This window comes from Aphidius gifuensis, linkage group LG2 (genome assembly GCF_014905175.1).
Source record: "Aphidius gifuensis isolate YNYX2018 linkage group LG2, ASM1490517v1, whole genome shotgun sequence".
NCBI classification, from domain to species: Eukaryota; Metazoa; Arthropoda; class Insecta; order Hymenoptera; family Braconidae; genus Aphidius; species Aphidius gifuensis.
The window spans coordinates 28,606,091-28,627,049 of NC_057789.1; the positions used below are offsets into that span (position 1 = coordinate 28,606,091).

Genomic DNA, 20,959 nt, shown 5'->3' on the forward strand with positions numbered 1-20,959 from the left:
AAAAATACAAGTGGAATATATTTTTTTTTTACATGGACAACTTGATGGACCATCAAAAGACATGATAAATATCAAGGTCATTAAAAACCAGTCAACAAATTCTCACTATTTTTTTTTTAATCACTATTTTTCTACTCATCAATGATCTCACAAATATTAAAATAATTTTTTTTATTATTTTTCACACTTGAGTCATCATCCTGTTATTTTTTTTATCATCAATTTCGTCACGTTTTTAGCTGATGATGATGAGTCCACAATCTACAAAAATTTCATTGATAATTTTAAAATAAAAAAATTACAAATTAATTTCTCCTTTAAAAAGTACTTGAAAAAAATTATTTTTTTTTTTTCTATTATATTCATTTTATTTACTCCAAAATTTTTTAATTAATGGGGTTTTTTTTTTTTTAAATTAAGAATATTTTGAGGCATTATTTCGAGACCCCAGCTCGTGATATTAATTTGAAAAAATTATAATTGTTTACATGTGACATTTGATGGCGTAAAGTAAGGTGTGTTTAATAGTGGGAGAATACATTGAATCACGTTACGTGAAATAGTACTATTTTATTTATTTTTTTTTTTGTTGAAATATATGTTCGGTTGGCTTCGTCATCATTCGTACAATCTCGTTCAGAAACCAACACCGCCCGGACCATTGGAACCAGTCCCGCGCACCATCTCGTCGAGGAAGGATATTCTCGGTTGTGTTGTTGTTATAATATTTATTAAATTATTTTTTATTATTAAAAAAAAATACATTAACAATATAACTATCAATATTTATTATTAATTTATTTTTTAATTAGTGTTTATTTATTTTTATTTGTGTTGTTTATCCATTTACTTTTTAGACAAAAACATTTTTTTTATTTTATTTTTTTTTTTAAAAAATCAAAATAAAATATTTATAATTAATATTTTTTGATGAAATTTTTCGCATCTTGTACTTTGTGTTTTTAATTATGAGTAAAGTGATTTTTTTTTAATTTTTATAAATTATTTATATTTATTATGATAATTATTTTGTGTTGATTTATTTTGGATTAATGATGATTGGTGTTAAAATGCACTCACAAATACCAGAAATAATTCCAACAACATTAAATCAAGTAAGTCGATTAAATTTCATATTTATTGACCTATTTATATATTTAAAAATAATATATTAATTTAAATTATAATGAATAACTGTATAATAATATTATTTTAACTTTCTATTAATTTTTTTTTGTTAAAAATATTTATAAAATTTTTTTTATTTTTTATTTTTTTAAATGACGTTTTGGTATGTATGTAGCTGTAATAATATCAACATTAAATACAATGAACTTCCTAGTTGAGTACACAAAAAAAAAAAATTAAAAAAAATATAACGATGAGACTTGTATCAATATTTAAACTCGCCTTGTGATGTTGTATGATGCTCGCGTGTAACTTGCAGGATGACTCAAGGTGATATATATTTAAAAAAAAAAAAATTCATAATTATTATTCATGATTAAACAGATCGATTAAAAAACCCTATATAATAATAACAATAACAACCCAAAAGTTATTAAAATAACAATTAAATAAAAAATTTTTAAAAATTTTTTTGTATTTTTGTTATTTTTATTTGACCATGTGATGATCATCATCATCATGTGGTTTTATTTTATTTTATTTTATTTGTAAATAACACATTTGAAGGTTAATATTTTGAGGTAAAAAATAAATAAATTGATAGATAAAATTGATCAGATTAATCGATCAAATCGAAACATTGTAAACTTCGTGAGACGATATATTTAAAATGTAAATTTTATTAAAAGGGTCGTATAATCTTTAAAAATTAATCCAAAAATACTAAATTTTCTCACGAAATATTTATTATTATTATTTATTTATAGAAAAAAAAAAAATCATGTAAATCTATAAAATGCCACGATTGTCACGGATTCACTTTAACGGAATTTTTTTTTTTTTTGAATAAATTTTCTTTTTTTTTCGTTTCATTTGTCAATGATAAATTAAATTATAAATAATTATTTAAACAATTAGTTTTTTTTATTTGTTCAATGTGTAATGGAGCGTGGTATTTTCTAATTTAAAGGTGAAAATATTTTCCAAGGATTATGTGCTAGGATGATCAATGGAATTCCCGTTCGTTGAGCAAAGTTTTTTTTTCTTTACTTTGAATATTTCTCGCATGACTCAATTTTTTTTCAGTGACGTTCACTGTGTGTCATCGGTGAAAATTCCTGGAGATTTATTCTCCAAATAATATCAAATTTAAAATATTAAATAAACAAAAAAAATATTAATTATTAATAAATAAAACATGGAAATGAAAATAAAACAAAAAAAGATAAAAATTTCATTAGCTGTCATGTTTGGCTACTGTCAATTTAATTGTCATGACATTTAAAAAAAAAAATAATATTTTTATTTCAATTTAAATATAGAGAATTTATTTTTATTAATTTTTAATTTTTTTATTGTTTATTAATTGGGGATAATAATTTATTTCGACCGATTATTTTTAGACGAATTGGTCAAGAAATTTTGCATCTACATGAAAGTTATTTATTTAAAAAAAATATTACGTTCTAATTTACCGTTAACCGACAGTTACAATTTACCTGAGAGAAAGGTAAATTGATCTTAGTTATTTTAGCGTCATTTGTAAACACTGACACAGTGTTACAATTGCAAAAAAAAAATAATATAAATGACATTGTTCTTCTTCAAAAGTGTAAATTACTCAGAAAAAAAAAAAAAATCTTTGTGACTTTGTAAGGATACTTTTGATGAATGTAAAATTTTTAAAATTCAAAAAATATCACAATACAAATGACGACGAAATTCATTATTCAAAAAAAAAAATTATTAATTATTATTCATTTGCTAATTTACGTGAGACTAAATGAATGTTAATTTATTTTTTTGAATCTACAAAATTATTGGAGAAAGTTTGGCAACTACTTGGCTCAAAAAAAAATTCATCAACTCAACCCTCAAAAGCATATTACAATTCAAAAATTTCCAGGCTTTTTTTTATTACAAATCTCTTCTTCTTCTCTCTTCAAGAGAAAAAAATAAAATACAAAATTCACTACCATTTTTGGCAATCAAGTTTTGCAATCGAGTTCTTGTCGCAAACAAGTCTCATATATTTTTTTTTTATTTGTTCCGCTTTCCAAGTTGATCCATCACTGTGTTTCTCCATCCATACGTCATCTTGCATTATTGTTTATTTTATTTATTTTATTTATTTATCATTATCTTGTGTACTTGATTTTATTTTTAAATATTATTTCACGATACTCCTCAGGGTTAAACTTTCACTATATAGAAAATTTAAAAAAAAAAAAATTCTTCGTCTTTGTGAATTGACTCTAATTTAACAATAAAAATATAAAATTATATTTTTAAATGACAATGACAGTACATCTTTGCAGTCATTTAAAAATAATGAAAATATTTTTGATTTAATTTACGACTGACATTGGCCATTTCGATTATCATCAAAGGGCGATAGAAAAAATTCAGTCATCAATTGATCCAAAGGGGGATGAAATTATAATAATAAATAATAATAACAATAAAAAAAAAATAAAATAACTGCAAGATTTAACTTGATGCAACATGCAATGCCTCCTTTCAGCTCTCTTGGAATTTTTTTTTTCGATCTGCTTTTTGTTTTTTATGTTTTTTTATTTTTTCTATTCTTGCCAAAGAGGGACAGAGCCCCCCCACATCACACAAAGACAAAAAAAAAGAAATGTATATCTAAGGGATATATAGAAAAAGAAAAGAGCTGAATGAGAAAGATAAAAGTGAAAAAAAAAAATAGAAAAATGAATAGAAAGAAAGTATAAAAAAAAAAGGTGTTTTTTGTGTTTGACTGAGGAATGAAACCACCAACAACGACTGAGTGTGACATATCAACAGCAGGTGTATTGTATGTTTATTAAAAAAAAAAAATCAAAATGTCTTTTACTGATATCACAAGTGTCGCCGACTATTGTTGAGTACATATTATATATCGTCTTGCAATATTATAAAGACCTTCATAGAAATAAATTACAAGAAAAAAAAAAACGATAAAAAAATATTTACTGGCTTTGTTTTACATTTTTTATTATCATAAAAATATAAATAACAATAACAATTATATAATAAAAAATAAAATACAATAAAATTAATAATATTCATTTTTAATTTTTTTATAAAATTAGTAATTTTCTAGCTTAATTATTTCGAAATAAAATATCCAAAGAAATCGAAAAAAAAAAAAACCAAATAGAAATAATTAATTAAAAATAAAAGTTATATAATTTTTAGCTTGAAAATTAATTTTTCAAGTAAAAAAAATAATTGATAATGTTAATTAAATACCAGTACAATATTATTTGATTAAAAAAGCAATAAAAAAAATCTAAAAAAACATAAAATTCACGCGCATTTAAAATTTTATCAACATTGATAACATAAATATTTAATATGGTTGTTGTTGATTAAAATTTTATTTTTCAAATCAGTAACATGGCTACCGTGTCAACCGGTATAGATGAAAGTTAATAATAATAATATATTACCTCTTTTATATAAAACATCAATGATTTCTTTTATATATTTAAATATATTTAAATATGAAAAATAAATTTTTTATAAATTTTAAAAATACTGACAACATGGTATTGATAATAACAACGTTTTAACACGCACTTGGTTATTTAATTTGTCTGTTATTTATATATGTATTTATTATTATTACTTGTCATTTTTATTTTGATCATTTTTTTATTTTTAAAAGACAATTACCACTCGTCCCATTCAACTTTAACCACACACAATTTTTGCATCTGGTTCTCACGGTTAAAACCTGATGGACATGCAGTGAAATTGCATGATTCGAAATGTCGAAAAATAATATGAATATATATTTTTTTTTTTTATAAATATACAACGTTTATGTATTTATTAATGTGTATTGAATGTTTTAAATGCAATCAATTTTTTATGTTTATTTTTTCATTTGATCTTAATTATGAATTTAATGATAATATATAAATTTTGAAAGTTGTTATTACGATGATGATGATGATGATGATGGAGAAGAGGGCTTTAATATTTTTTTAAAAATACATTTTTTATTTTGTATATTGGTGTTTTTATTTTTAACGACGTGTTATTTTTAATCTATCGTTAGTTATTATCTGAAAGAGGTGGGAAGAGACAGAGCCCGTCAGGCACGATTGACAATTTGATAAGATTACTTTGTCATATCGTCGTATCGATTTGTCGCTCTTTTTCCAGCCTTGGAACAATTATTTCAGCGACAATTTATCCTTCATTAATTTCCACTTTAATTTAAGAGAAATTGTTTAATTAATTTTTAATTAAAAATAATTTTTACAGTTCAATTTTTTATAACAAATTCAATAAGAAAATTTATTTATTCATTTTCTCTTTATTTTGTTGAATCAATTATTTATGAATTGGGATAAAAAAATTCAATTAAAATTACTCAATTTTAATTTTTTTTCTCTTTATTAAATTATTAAAAAATATTTTTACTATTTCGATATTTTTCTATGAAAAGAAAACATCAAAATAAAATATTATTGAGTATAAAATTAAATTTTTAAAAAACATTTTATTAATGATAAAATAATTAGAGCAAATTTTTACTTTTAATTTAATTTACCACGATCGTGTTGAGAAACAATCATTTGAAAAATATTTAAATGCACATATTGACAAAGTACTTAGACAATACTTAACTTTCAAAAGTACCAATTAACAGTCGGCAAAATAAAACACTCAAGTCTTGGTGACACATTAAACCTACACATGCAAACATAAAAAAAAAAAATATAAAATATATTCTGATAAAATTATTATATGGCTGTGTGTATAATGTATATCCACATATAAATAGTCAAGTGATGTTAGTGGTGACTCAAAATGAGAGCACAAAATTCAACCCAACATTACGATATTAAAAAAAAAATAATAGTGCAACTTGTTAAATGCAAGCGCACTTAAGCTCAAGTCCGAGAAATAAATTTAAAAAAAAAGGTGCAAAGAGCATAAGTGTTTTTCTTTGAATTAAATTATTATTATATAAATTATGTTTATGCATGGTGACTCTCTCTCTTGAGACATGGTTTTCATCAGGAATGCACATGGTGAAGTGGTCAATGTCAGAATGTAAAAAATACACACTAAAATATTTTTCTCTGAACACTATACAAACATATGTTAAATCTTGAATAACTTGTTTTATTATTATAAATATATTTTTTTATATTTAAATTATATACAGTTATATAATTTTATCTACGATATTCTGAGAATTTAATTGCTATTTGTGTCACATTTTATTGCATTTAAAATTTACTTGTTTTTATTTTTCTAAAAAAATAAATTCAAATCTTGATATAAAAATAATATGATTATTGTGATAAAAAAATTTAATAAAAGCAAATTTATTTATTCATTTTTCTTGATTAATTTTGTTTTTCTTTTCTTGGTTGAATTGGCATGACGATGAAGGAAATGTTGATCGTGACTTTCCTCAGGCAATTCGAGATTACATTTGAATTTTTATATGAAAAAAAGGGTTGGATTCTTGGCATCTCTCGACAATAATATTAATATTAAATGAAAAATATTATTCAAGTTTAAAAATATATAGGCTATTGGTTCATTTATTGTTTGACCTATTTAAAAATTTATTTCATCAAATTTAATGATCTATGAATCATTGATAAATATTAAAAATTGTGTCACATTCATTCTCACAATAATTTATTTAATTCATTATAAATACTTGGATTGCTTTACAAACATTATTTGCAAATTAATAATTAATATATTTTTGTTTTTTTAAATGATAAAACACAACAGCCAAAAAAAAAAAAAAATTGTTTTTTGTAATTATAATCTCTCTCTCATTATCTTGAATATTTAACAAATTGAAAAATTAATAGAAAAGATATTTTTATTATTTATTTATTTACTGTTTCAATAGAAATTTAATATTATTTATAATTCTTTTTTTTTTTGACATTAACCAAATTATAAATAATAAATAAAGCAAATAAAAAAATTAAAAATTTCTTTTTTAATTATTTTTCTATTTTAATTTTCAAGTTTAAAAAAAATAAATTAAATAGAACAACAAAATTTTATCATTAAATATTAATAAATTTTAAATAATTCTCAGTAAAAATTTAAATTTAGAATTTTTTTTTTATTATAAATTCGACTTATCATGTTGAAAAAAATAAAAAAATGATAAAAAAAAAAATAGTCATTATGGTAACTTGATATTATTAATATTTATTGTTTAATAAATATTGTGTAATATTATTTTATATAATTAAATAGCAACCCGCATCATCATCGTCATTATCATGATTTTTTTTTTATTGTCTAGCAATAAATTTACTTGGTGAATTAAAATCAAGATAAAAATAAATATACAAAAAGTCGCACGCGTGTCGAATTATATGTTTAATTGTTTTTTATATTATAAATTAAATGTTTTGTATAGAAATTATGATGATTATACAAGAGAATTTTCTCATGGATAATTTACTCATTTAGTCATTACATATGTTGGTATTATCATCATGAATAAAATTCATATAAACACGTATTTACACAACCAAATTACATGAAAGTAACTTTACTATTTTTTTTTCACTTTATATATTTTTTTTACAGTCAAAGAATTTCATCTGGCATGTTGCATCAAAGTGTCGGCTTTTTTTCAATTTGTAATCCTAGATGTCTCAACATGAATTTCTAAAACTTTGATCTATTTATTTTTATGTTTTTCTAGGAAAAAAAAATTCATAATAATAATTTAGATAAAAAATTTTTATCTATTATAATTTTTTTTGACCACATTTTTTTTATTATCATTTGAAATATATTTTTATTTTTCCAGTGAAGTAAATTTAATGCTCGTTTATTGGAAAATATTATTTTCTATATTGCAAAGATAATTTACCAATTTATTTCATTTAAATAATATTATTATTTTTATTGCTAAAAAATGTATAGTATTATTTTTTTTATTATTTGATCGTTTTTAAAAATTTTTTTTCTTGTTGAATTATGCAATTTATTTAAACAATTTAGGTATTTATTTATTCTAAATATTCTTTTTTAAATTAAGATACATCTCTTTCATACAAATATCATTTTTTTTTTTATTTAAATAAATCCTATCTGTCTAAAAAAAAAAGTAAACAGCGAGCGAATATCTACCATAAATTTAAATAATTATACTCTTAATATTTTCCGCTAGAAAAAATTGTATAATTACCATTAAAAAAAAAAAATGAATAAAAACAATTACTTGATATTTTTTTATATACGACAGCAAAAAAATAAAATAAACAAGTACATATAAAATGCAATTTTCAAGGTAGACAAAGCACACAACAACAAAATAGTCTAAAAAAAAAAAAAAATCTCCCGACAGAAAAAAAAAGATATAAATTTGAATTGCAAATTTAAAATTCAAAAAAAAAAAAAAAAAAACCATTTAAAAAAGCGGTAAAAAAGAAATAATAAAAAGTTAATATTTTTTTTTTATTTATGGAGCACGTGGTGTATTAAATAGAGTGACTTTTATAATTTTAAAATATTTTTTAAGACCAGTTTTCCATCGACAAGATTTATCTAAATGATGAAACAGTAGGCCGCCTTTTGTCGAGGACACCATGATACATATATGCAACCTTCCAAGAATAAATATAAACGACTCCAAAAACTTGCATCTTGGTCATATTTATTTTGTATCAACCAGCATGTTGAAATAAATACATGAATATGGTCACTAAAATAAACCATCCAAAAAAAAAATATAAAATCAACTAAACAGCAAATCGTTTTGTCAGTATTTATTTCATTTTTATCGTTAAATTTAGCTTGCACACGTGAGCAACATCCAACAGCCTTTAAAATTTAAACCAATCTATATATTATTATTATTTTATTTTTTTTTTTCTACTGTCCCTTGGTGTCTCCATGATATTTTATATGTTTTCCATTTGTGAGCCACATTTTGCACTGGTTGCTTTTTGATCCATCAGCATCATCATCTACCTACACACGTTAACATTATTATATGAAAAAAACATCTTGAAACACATATTGAGATAATAATAATAATGGAAAAAAAAATATCAAATTTTATATATTGCAAGGCGGATTTTCTCTCGATATGGTGAGAGATAAAAAAAATACGTTTAATAATGATTGTCGATATATCTGTGTGTATATTTTCTTTCGAACAACTTGGCAGATATTGAAATGAGATTTTTTTTTTATTGGTGGTTTATAGTGGATTACCCGGATGCAGTTCATGACCATCAATTTATTGTCATTGGTTGATCAAAGTAAAGAGGAAAAATACAGTTAAAAAAATTTATAGAATGTTTCTTTTTTTTTTATAGGCTATTTTTTTGAATTTATAATAAATTTTATTTTATTTATTTATCAACAATTGCACAGAGATATATAAAAAAAATAAATTAAATAATTTTTTTTAATTTAAAATTTAAAAATTTGCTATATTTATTATTAAATATTTTTGTAACTTTTATTTATTTTTTTAAATATAAGAAAATTTATGACAACTTATGCACCAGGAAGTTTATAAATTAAGCATCCGGTTTTAATGATGACTGAGTGTTGAAATATAATCTCAATTAAAAATAGTATAAATATCATAACCAATTGAAAGATGTCTTGGATTATAAACACACTAAAAACCTCCCAAAAAAAAGTAGCTTTTTAAATAAATAATTTAAATATATTCTAAATATTTATGCTCCATAAAAAAATTAAAATATAACCAATGAATAATAAAAAAAAAAAGCAACAAGATTAAAATAATATTTAAAAATACAATACATCATCACTAGTCTAGACTGTTGTTTGAATGAGCGTAGGTGTTATTAACATCAACAATAAATCCCTCACTATTATTAAAAATCCAGACATCTAAATTTCATCGTGTCTAATCAAGTGAACACTCTCAACATGATGATAATATAATTAGATATATATTATATATTTTTTTTGTGAACAAGTACTTGTGCGCTTGATGCACAAATGGAAATCCCATTAGTATATTTAAATCAAGTGACATTATACAAAATACTGGAAGCAGGGTTGGTTGATGTTGTTGTTGATGTTGTTGATGATGCTGTAAAGAGACTGAATGACCTGTCAACCCCAACAGCAAACTACACTGAACACGAGTAATCCAAAATAACTGGATTACCCACGCTTTAATATCATCATCAACACTATGTACTTCTAAAATATATACATAACTAAATATTAAATAACAAAGTAACATCATCTGGCAATATAAAAAAAAATGTCGAAAGAAAATATACTATTTTTTTCATTTAATTTTTTTTATATCAAGTTATCTTTCAACGTGGGTGTGGTACTGATTATTGTATATGAAAATATCTGTATTTTATTTTTACTAGAAAATATACTCAATCCAGAGTGGATATATTTTTTTTTTAAAAAGGGTGATCATGATTATAAGTAGGTCTTCAAATAAATAAATATTTTTTTTATCTTTATTGTCAGACTGATAAATATATTTTTTTATTTTTAAGTTTGTATCACTACTGCAGTTGCAAGAAATTATTTATTTGAGTAGATATTTTTTTTACGCAGAAATGATTAGATTGTAATTGATTCGTGGTTTGATAAATAATTTATTTTTATTTTTTTTTTGTTTTTTTAAATCAAATTTTTAGTATTTTATATGCGTGTGATAATTTGTTTAACCTAAATTACAGTTAAGTTGGCTTTTTTTGTTTTATCATTTTTTTTGTATCGCATATGGTATTTACCATATCAGGAAATGTTCTATGAACTGAGATAACTGCAACGTATTAAATATACCCTGTCATTTGTTGTTCACACAGGAAAGTATAATGAGCTATTATGTAAAGTCAAGTATTCTGAGAAATTTTTTTTTTTTATATTGTCGCCAAATAATTCATTTATTGTTGGTTTAAAAATGTAAATTTTAAATATTATTTTAGTTGAATTTTTAAATATTAAATTGTATATACTTATTTAACAAAAAATTCAGAGATTTAAATTTTCAATTATCAAATTTAAATTTAATTTAAAATTGAAAAATAAATATTATTTATATTATATTTTTAAATAAATAATTATACATATTTATTTATCAAAAAATAAAAAAAAAAAAGATACAAAAATATATAAATCGATAATTAAAATTTAAAATACATTAAAAATACAAAAATTAGAATGAAAAAAAAAAATATTTTACTAGTTTAATTTAAACATTATTAAAATTTAATTTTTAATAAACAAATAACAATTATTTATTAATAAAAAAAATGATAAAAACAGTCATTAAAAAAAAACTAAAATTTAAATAATAAATATCAAGAAAAAAAGAGCTATTACAAAGATTTTTTTTTTAATAAAAAATAGACACGTGTTAGATTTATGTGACCACTATCAAAGCCAACCCCATTTAACACAGTACAACAACCCTAAATGTATATTTTTATATATATTCATATTTCGCTAGACTGAACGAGAAATATAAAGGGGCGTCAATGTAATTTCTTCATGGTAGATTTGATGTCGAGCGGATATTATAAACATAATCTCTTTGTTGAGGATTAATTCAAAAAAAAAAAATACTATTATTATTATAACAACAATATAAATTAGTTTTTTTTTTTAGTTGTCATGATAGTTGTCCAAGCATAACATATATTTAGCTTAAAGGGTGAGTGAAGGATAAACAATGCCACTTGGTTGTCAATATTCATAGGAAAATAAAAAACACCCTTTAATTTTGTTGTCATCAACAGATTTGATGTGATTTTTTTTTTGCTTTTCATTTTATTAATTAAACTAATTTAATTAAATATTTTAATTACCTGTCTCTCGAATTAATATCATTTAAATATTGAAAAATTGGCAAGGGAGAGACCTCACAAGAAGCTCTCCTCATCTTCATGTTGTGTTGAAGATTCAAAAGATGATGATGCTCGTTATAATGAACGAGAAGATTAAAAAATAAGCAAGTTAAATTTATATTAAAAAATTCAAAATGAATAATTATTTATAATTAATTAACATTTAATCAATCAAATTAATTTTGTTATTTTTTAAACACAAAATTTAAAAATTTAAATTTAAAAATTCAAGTGTCGATTTATATTTTTGAATAAATATTCTCTTTTTATTTATTCAATTCTGTAGGGGAATAAAATGAATTTTAATAAAAGTTTTATAGAAATTTGATACACATATAAGATTATTGAGATAAAAATTATTTTATGAAAAAAAGACATTAATCAAAAGTGTCACAAATATTTTCATAAAAAAGAAATTTAGTTAATGATAATAAATGATGTTTTAAACATACAGTGATAAAATTTAAATTTATTATTAAATTATTAATTTATATCAATAACAAATTGATATTTTATTAAAAATTTAGTTGATGTTTTATTCATGTTTTTAAACGATTTGACAGTGACACTAAAAATGACATAGATAAAAAAAATACATCAAGATGCAATACAGTAGAAAAAAAAAAATAGAAAAAATTTTTCTATCAACTAAAAGACTAGATCAAAAGATACTTTAATCTTGTGTCCGAGTTAATACCTTCTTGGAATTTTAAAATATTAGTAACATTTCCATCAATTTTTAGTATAATTTTATTATTCTTTTCTCTCTTTTTGTAATTCCACTATGGAAATTAGATTTATTCAATTTTAATCAGACTTTTGGTTGTCAGCTGAGGAAAATTTATTGAATCGCAGCTGCTGCTTTACCACCAAGGGTGTTCTCATTCATCGTAAATTTTACAAAAGAAAATCTTTCGTATAAATAATCCAACTAAATTTCTTCTCATTCTAAAAAAATATCCAAAATTTTTGTAACATTACTCCAATAAATTTCCAACAAAATTATTCATTATTATTTCAATTTTTTTCTACATTAGGCACAAATTTAAACAATCACTGAGATAACTTGCTGCTAATTTTCTTCGTTGAATAACATCAGCTAATTTCATTATCACATAAAAAAAATAAACTTTCATCTTGCGAAAATGATAATAATTAAATATAAAAATTCTTGAATAATTACACAATAAATATAAAATATTTTTAATGATAAATTTAGTAAATAAAATTAATAATTATTTAACAAATCAATTGACTTCAATTGTCTAAAAAAAAAACATATACTATTTTTATTATTTCAATTTAAAAAATACACTTGTTTAATTGCTTGTAATGACTCACTTTTGCAAGCTTCAACAATTAATTTCAATTTAAAAAATATCATTTATATAAGTTTGTATGTATTTATAAATTTTATTATTTTTTTTCAGAAATGTGTTAAGGCACGTGCTCTTTATGACAATATTGCTGAAGCCCCAGATGAATTGGCATTTCGCAAGGGTGATATCCTGACTGTCCTCGAACAAAATACCTCTGGTCTTGAGGGTTGGTGGCTATGTGCCTTGAGGGGTAGACAGGTAATGAATCTACATTCAATTTTCCCCTTTTTTTTGTTCACCATTTATTTCATTTATCCTTTCTTAACAATCTGGCATTCTCATTTAGCTTTCTTTGTACAATTGTTCACATTGACCCTTTATATAAACAGTCGCCAACAAATCTACAAAGCCGTCGTTGTTGTTGACATTTTATATTCCATTCATTTATCTCTTTCTGCATCTGTTCATGACTCGTGTTATTGACACGTGATCAAAAAGCAAAATAATTTATTATTTGTTATAATATTTTTCAGGGAATATGTCCAGGTAATCGATTGAGATTATTAATTGGTCAATATGAAGTCAATGGAAATGGTGGTAGCATTGGAAATAGTCGTGGTGATCTTACTCTGAATGACGATGGAGTGCAACGTCATGGAAAACGACGTAGCTGGCATGTACAACCAAACAGGGTCAGTTTTTTTAAAAAATTATTAATTGATTTTTGGGTAAATTAATTTATACTCATGTATAAAATATTATTTAAACAAAAAGAGTTGAGAGGAGTAATAAGGCGAGGCAGGAAACAGCTGAGTTGATCATATTCGTGGGGTGTTCCTCTGGAGGAAGAGAGAGGTCTACACGTGCCCGCATTGAATTGCCACACCCTCATGTTGGTCTCTAAATAGGGAAAATAATTTTTTTTTTTTTTTTCATTTTTTGAAACCCTGACAAATCCTTTTATATATATTATTTTTCAGTCAAAGAACTCGGATATTTATAAAAACGATTCTTTTTCAACAAACTCACTTTCATCATTGTGTATGGAACCACAAAACCGTTATGTTTATTATTTTTTTTTTTTATTTATTTTTTTTACTTTGAAATTAAACACACTGCGGGCAAAAATCGATTGATCATGATTAATATGTGGAACAATTTATTTTATATTTTATATTAATAAAAAAAAAAAATATTTAACGAAAATAAAAATCAAAAGGGTAATAGGTAATATATTTTTAAATAACACTAAAAATTTAAATTTTAGGGAGTGATTATTAGGCGTACACAAGAAAATATTAATTTTATGATTTTTTAAAAATGACTTTTTTTTTTTTATTTACTATTTAAATGTATATTTTTTAAAATTGAATTTTTGATTTATTAAACTGACCGTTATTTTGAAAAATAAATAGACAATTTATATTTTTATAGTTAATTAAAATTTTAAAAGAATAAATTTTCACGGTTTTTAAATGATGATTGAATTGGTTCTTTTTTTTTAAATTAAAATTTGATTGGAAAAAAAAAAAAGGGAAATTAAATGACAGATGGGATTTAATACCATCTGAATTTTGATGGCAACAAATCAATTGGATTGAATGACATTATTGGACATATCAGGGTGATTTTTATTAGCTAGTTTGTGTGTCCACATACAGACGTTATTCATTCCAAGTGCGTTGGTGGTGTATAGCTCTGGCTTAATTTCAAATATCACCCTCAAACTATTTACACCCATATGACGTTCTCTCTGTATATACAAATTATACACTAGAATTGGTTTTTCTGTACATCGACCCCAACAGCAAGTAAATAAACAAATAAAAAAAAATAAAAGTCAGCTGACTCATTTGAGTTATCCTTTATTGAGAAGTCTTAGGGTCCTTTTAAACTTTGCAATTTATTTCCAACTCAATGGTGCCTTTTACTCTTCATTAGATACTTGATATTTTTTTTGTAGACTAAATAACAACTACCACATTATAAATTAAACTATTTTTATATTATTTTTCATTTTGAAAATCATTTTTCACTTGTACATTCATCATTTGTCTTGATGAATGTATACATTTCCTGAGGAATTTTCAACACTGCATGTATGACACATCAAGATGAGACGGAAATAAGATATGTTGTCTTGGCTTTAATTTTAAAACCAAGTGAAAAATTTCAGCATCAAAAGGTCAATGAAACATGAATGACTCAAAAGTGTTTGAAAAAAAACAGCTAAATATGAATCAACTGATAATTATGCATGTTTAAAATATTTTTATTTTCATTTCATATGTAAAGATGAAAGAAAAAAAAAATAAAACACATTTGAACAAAATATAAATGAAAAAAAAAATACTTGAGACCAACTTGGAGATGAATGTTTGCAACTGGAATTTTATGGACTTGTTGAAGAGAATCTCATTCTGCTTCAAGCCAAGAAAACGACAATAACAACAGCAACAACAACAACAACAACAGCAACGACTACGACCCATCACGAGTCTAACTTTTTTACCATCCTTATAAGTAGTGGATCTGAGGCCAACAGTGTCGAGACAGGAGAGCGTGCGACAGTCTCTTCCAAACGTTTTAAAAAACCACAAATACCTGACTATTGCTTTTCCATATACAGAAACAAATTCAAATGAAAAAAAAGCATATATAAATAAAAATAAATTTATTTAAAAAAAAAAAAACAATTAGATGACAAGATCAACAGACTTGCAGAGTCAGCAGAGTCATTTTCATGTGGAATTTCATCGCTTGGTTTTTGATAAATGAAACAGGGAATTAAAATGCATCAACTAACATGTACATCTGTTGTTAAATTCATCAACAGATCCAACAGTTGATGATTTAAAAGAGAATACAAAAATACACACATCATTGTATTGTAGAAAAAATTAAAAAGTTCTATTTAATAATTTATTTACAACAAGAGTGTCAGATAATATTTTTTTGAAAAATGAATTGAGATGCTTATTTTAAAACCGCCTCTTCACATATTGATCTGTCAATGTAACAATTGAATATATGTTTAAGCTAACAATTGTTAATAAATACGTAAATACATTGTATAAATGATAAACTTGGTATAAATTCATGTGTAGGAAGAAAAAATTATTTTTTTAAAAATACAGTATCAATGAACTGGTAACTTGTTTTGCGTGGGATATTTTTTTTTCAAGTTGAATAAACACTTGATGACTTTGTCTGTCATGAAGCTGTATGTATAATACACTCAAATCCGTGAGAGATATACCACTTTGCGTTTTTTAAAAAAATAAATATTATTAATTAACCAATCGTATGTATCGATGACATTGTGTAGGCGATTTCCAGTAATAATAAATTTTTAATTTTGCAAATATTTTTGTACTTTCTAATCGCCCTCGATATTAATAAAAATTATTATATTTTTATAACAACAATATAAAATTGTCTATTCGAATAAATAGAATAAATATTTTTCTCTATTTTTTTTTTTTGGAGTAAAATATAAATAAATTAATTAATTGTTTTTGATAGTTAATAAATTATTTTACGTGTGTTAAAAATACGATTTTTTTTTTTCGATAACAGGTAGTGAATATGCTCAAGGCTAGAAAGATTCAACTTGGTGCTTGTAGAAACGAGAGAGTACTTTTCGTTTCCATGGAAACTGTTGATTTTCTCTTTATCTATTGTATTCTCTATCATCTCCCCTGCTCTTATTTTTTTTTTTTTCTTTTTATTTTTCTATTTGAAAATTTGTTTCTCTCTCTTTCGTATATATACACTTTCCGTTTTCATACAATTCAATGTATCTCTTTTTACCACGCAATATTTGCGTTCAGGTCATACGCCTTTTGCGATAGTATATACGTCGCGACGTTTCGTATCGACCGACCTCAACCCCCAGCAAACTTTTCCGGGTGGTAGTAGTACGTCGACTCCTTTTTTTTTTTTTTTCTCTTTTTTCTATTTTTTTTTTTTTCATCTATATGCCTAAAATAATTTACCCCTCACATTTTCTCATTGAAAGTGCTCTTTATATAAAACCACTTCTATATAGAATTTTTTTTTTTTTCATTTTAATTTTTTCTACTACTACTATTATTACTATTATATTGATGAAATAGTAAAATAGCGTGTTTAATTCACGGTCGCTTGTCTTCTTCATCATTCTCTTTACCCAGTGACGTCAAGGCTTTTTTAATTTTATTTTTTTTCTCTTTTTCTTTTGTTCAACACGAAGGTAATATGAGTATTTCTCTCGTACACATGACCCCACTGAGTGATACTTGAATGAAACAAATGAAAAAATATAAATTCATGATGTTAAAAATTATTATCAAAAATACTTTATCCAATTACCACAAAATTTTTCATAATTAATTTATCAAATGCGTTAATTATCGAATGAAATAATAGAACAAAAAAATTTGTTGATAAACCAAGTGATATTGACTTGTTGGAGTTTTTTTTATTTCAATATCTTCAAGGCGTGGTCACTGTGTCCTAAATAATATTCAACAATATATTATTTAAATTTATAAATTTTTAAATATTTATTTATTGATTTTTAATTTATGTTTATTTTATTGTTACAGGTGGTAACACCACAAAAATGTGGCGACGTATATCTCTATGATTTACCAGCAAACAGAGGAAGTCCAGCACCCTCATTAAGACATGATTCACCATTAAATTCAAATGATCATCTTCATACTGGTAAATATAATGATAAAAATAATATTAAAGTATATTTATATAAATAAAAATAATAATTAAATTTTTCAAGGACGTTTTTCATCAGGCCAACAAAGTTCAATTGACAGTGGTTCAGATGTCAATGATTGTTATGATGTACCACCACGTGCAACACCAATAATAACATCACCAACAAATAGTCCAAGTCCAGCACCATCATGTTATGATATACCAAGACCACCAACATCATGTACACCAGTATTAAATTGTTCAATAAATTCAATAATAACACCAAATGATTGTTATGATGTACCACGTCCACATCAACCATTAACACCATCAAGTTCAGCATCAAGTCTTACAAATGATGGCTCTTCATTAAGTGGATCAAATAGATCAAGTATAACAGCACCAGATTATGATATACCACGTCCACGTTTATTATCATCATCATCAAGATACAGTACAACATCAATATTAGAAACACCAATAACAACACCATCACCAACACCAATACAACAAATATATGATGTACCAAGTAATAAAGAGCTACCATTAGAACTTGATTCAGCACTTGAAGGTTTACAAAAATTACAAAATGAAGCATCACTTGCAATAACAAAATTACTTGGTTTTGTAACACCTGGATGGAGAACACCAATTAAACTTGATGCAACACTTATGGATTTAAGACTTGCTGCATTAAGATTACGTACATCACTTCATGATCTTGCTGAATTTTCTGAAGGTATTTATATTTAAATATTTTTAATAATTATTATTTATTTATTTATTTATTTACTTGTAATAGGTACACTTGGTAATGCAAGTAAAGCACAAGACAAAGGATTAGCAAATAAATTTCGTCCATTGGTTAAAGCATTACGTGATTCTGATAAACTTGTACAAGAAGCAGCAACTGAATTAGATCAAATTGAATGGGACGCTGTTAAATTATCAAGAGGTGATACAACAACACCAACAAATACAACACCAACATTACAACCGGATCCACTTGATCAATTGATTGCGTGTGCAAGAGCACTAACTGAAGATGTACGACAAATTGCTAGTTTTATTCAGGTATTTAAATTTTATTGTAATTTTATTGTAAGCTACAAACAAAGCAAATCAAAGCAAATCAACAAGTTTTATTGATTTACTATATTGATTTATTTATACAGGGTAATTCAACATTATTATTTAAAAGATCATCAATAATATCAACAACAAATACAAATAATACTGAAGATTATGATTATGTTAATCTTGATTCACGTGAGACAGTTGTTAAACAACGTGAAGAATTACGTGCAGCATTACCACAAGAATTTCGTAGTAATTTTGATCTTCTTGTTGCTGAAGCTGATAATGCTGCAATACAAATACCACAAACAACACCAACACCAATGGATCCAAATGACAAACAATTACTTGCATTTTATGCTGCTCAAGTTATAACACATGGTGCACATTTAACACATGCTATTGATGCATTTTTACAAACAGTTGAACATAATCAACCACCAAAGGTATGTCATTAATCATTACTATAATATAATTTAATTTAAATGATAATTTATATAATTGTTTGAATTTTTTTTAAGGTATTTTTGGCACATGGTAAATTTGTTGTACTGAGTGCACATAGATTGGTACATATTGGTGATACTGTACATAGAAATGTAACACGTAATGATGTTAGAACACGGATATTACAATGTGCAAATTTATTGAGTGAAGCACTTGCACAGACAGTAGCTAAAACAAAACAAGCAGCTCAATTTTTTCCAAGTGTATCAGCTGTACAAGAAATGGTTGATAGTGTTGTTGATATATCACATATTGCTAAAGATTTAAAAGTTGCAATGATACATGCTGCTCAACAACCTTAATTATTTTTTTTTTTTTTTTAATAAAATTTATACCTCATCGAAGATGATTATGGTTCGTCCTTCTTACGAGGCCAAAGGAACTAATATTTAATTACAGCGTCAAATACTGCCAAAGCATATTATGCGTATAAATTAATTTAATTAAAATATATTTAAAAAATTAATTATTATTAAATGCAGTTATGAAAAACAAATGCTTTGAATTTTAAATTAGTATTTTTTATTTTTTTTTTTTAGGTAGATTTATAAAATGTAATCATTTTCGATATAAAAAAGTGATAAAATCGCATAATAGTTTGGGAGTATATAAAAATAATTAAATAATAAATTTTTAAAAAATTAATAGATAAATAATATTAAATTTTTATTATAAAAAGAACCAAAAAAAAAAAACGAAAAAAAATGTTTGAATTTAAATTAAAAACACAAACGTATTATGCAAAATTAAGAAAAATTTTTTTATAAAAATTTATTGTCGAATTAATAGTAATTGAATTTTTTTTATTGTTTTTTTTTTTTATGGAAAAAGACTTGAATAAAAAGAAGTCTATGACGCACATCTGCATGAATTTTTATAAAATTGCAGCCGACTGATTTTACAATAATAATTGATTAATTTGCCTTTTATTTAAATGTTAATTATAAAATCTCGTATTCGAGATGATAATATAATAATTTGAGTAAAATTATTTTTTAAAAATTGATTTACATTAAAAACAAATTAAATTAAACAAAAAAAAGAGTCGTTTATTGTGATGTAATGTAGATTTTTCGACTCACTATAAAATATGTTTAAAAATAATTTTAAAATAATTTAATTGATGTAATTGATGAAAATTTCAATGGAAAATTATAGTTTATAAAATAATGGTAAACAAAACTTAAAATTATTATTAATATTATTATACAATGTAAATATTATTTATACATAAAAAAAAAACAATATACCATATATTATAATAATTATTATCATGTAGTAATTAAATAAAAAAAAATATTAAATAATTAGAAAGAAAAAAATAAATAAATAAAGAAAAATATTCCTTAT

General features: G+C 23.6%; 1 protein-coding gene across 2 annotated transcripts; it reads left to right on the forward strand.

Annotated features, from left to right (window-relative positions):
• Positions 1-669: 669 nt before the first annotated feature.
• On the forward strand, positions 670-20,502 carry LOC122850095 (breast cancer anti-estrogen resistance protein 1). 2 transcript variants are annotated; one of them, XM_044149108.1, is made up of 8 exons: positions 670-1,115; positions 13,439-13,585; positions 13,861-14,019; positions 17,917-18,037; positions 18,108-18,764; positions 18,828-19,099; positions 19,201-19,548; positions 19,624-20,502. In XM_044149108.1, the coding sequence occupies exons 1-8, from the start codon at positions 1,053-1,055 to the stop codon at positions 19,909-19,911; spliced, it is 2,055 nt and encodes a 684-aa protein (XP_044005043.1). In that variant the 5' UTR covers positions 670-1,052; the 3' UTR covers positions 19,912-20,502. The 2 variants fall into 2 exon arrangements, with proteins under 2 accessions (XP_044005043.1, XP_044005045.1); XM_044149110.1 differs by having other exon boundaries at positions 672-1,115; positions 18,123-18,764.
• Positions 20,503-20,959: the final 457 nt, after the last annotated feature.

Excerpts from the sequence above, each read along its gene's own strand:
- LOC122850095 (XM_044149108.1), top strand. The coding sequence starts at position 1,053 with ATGATGATTGGTGTTAAAATGCACTCACAAATACCAGAAATAATTCCA. Across the intron at positions 1,116-13,438 it reads TTCCAACAACATTAAATCAA|AAATGTGTTAAGGCACGTGC; the intron begins GTAAGTCGATTA and ends ATTTTTTTTCAG. Across the intron at positions 18,765-18,827 it reads TCTTGCTGAATTTTCTGAAG|GTACACTTGGTAATGCAAGT; the intron begins GTATTTATATTT and ends TACTTGTAATAG.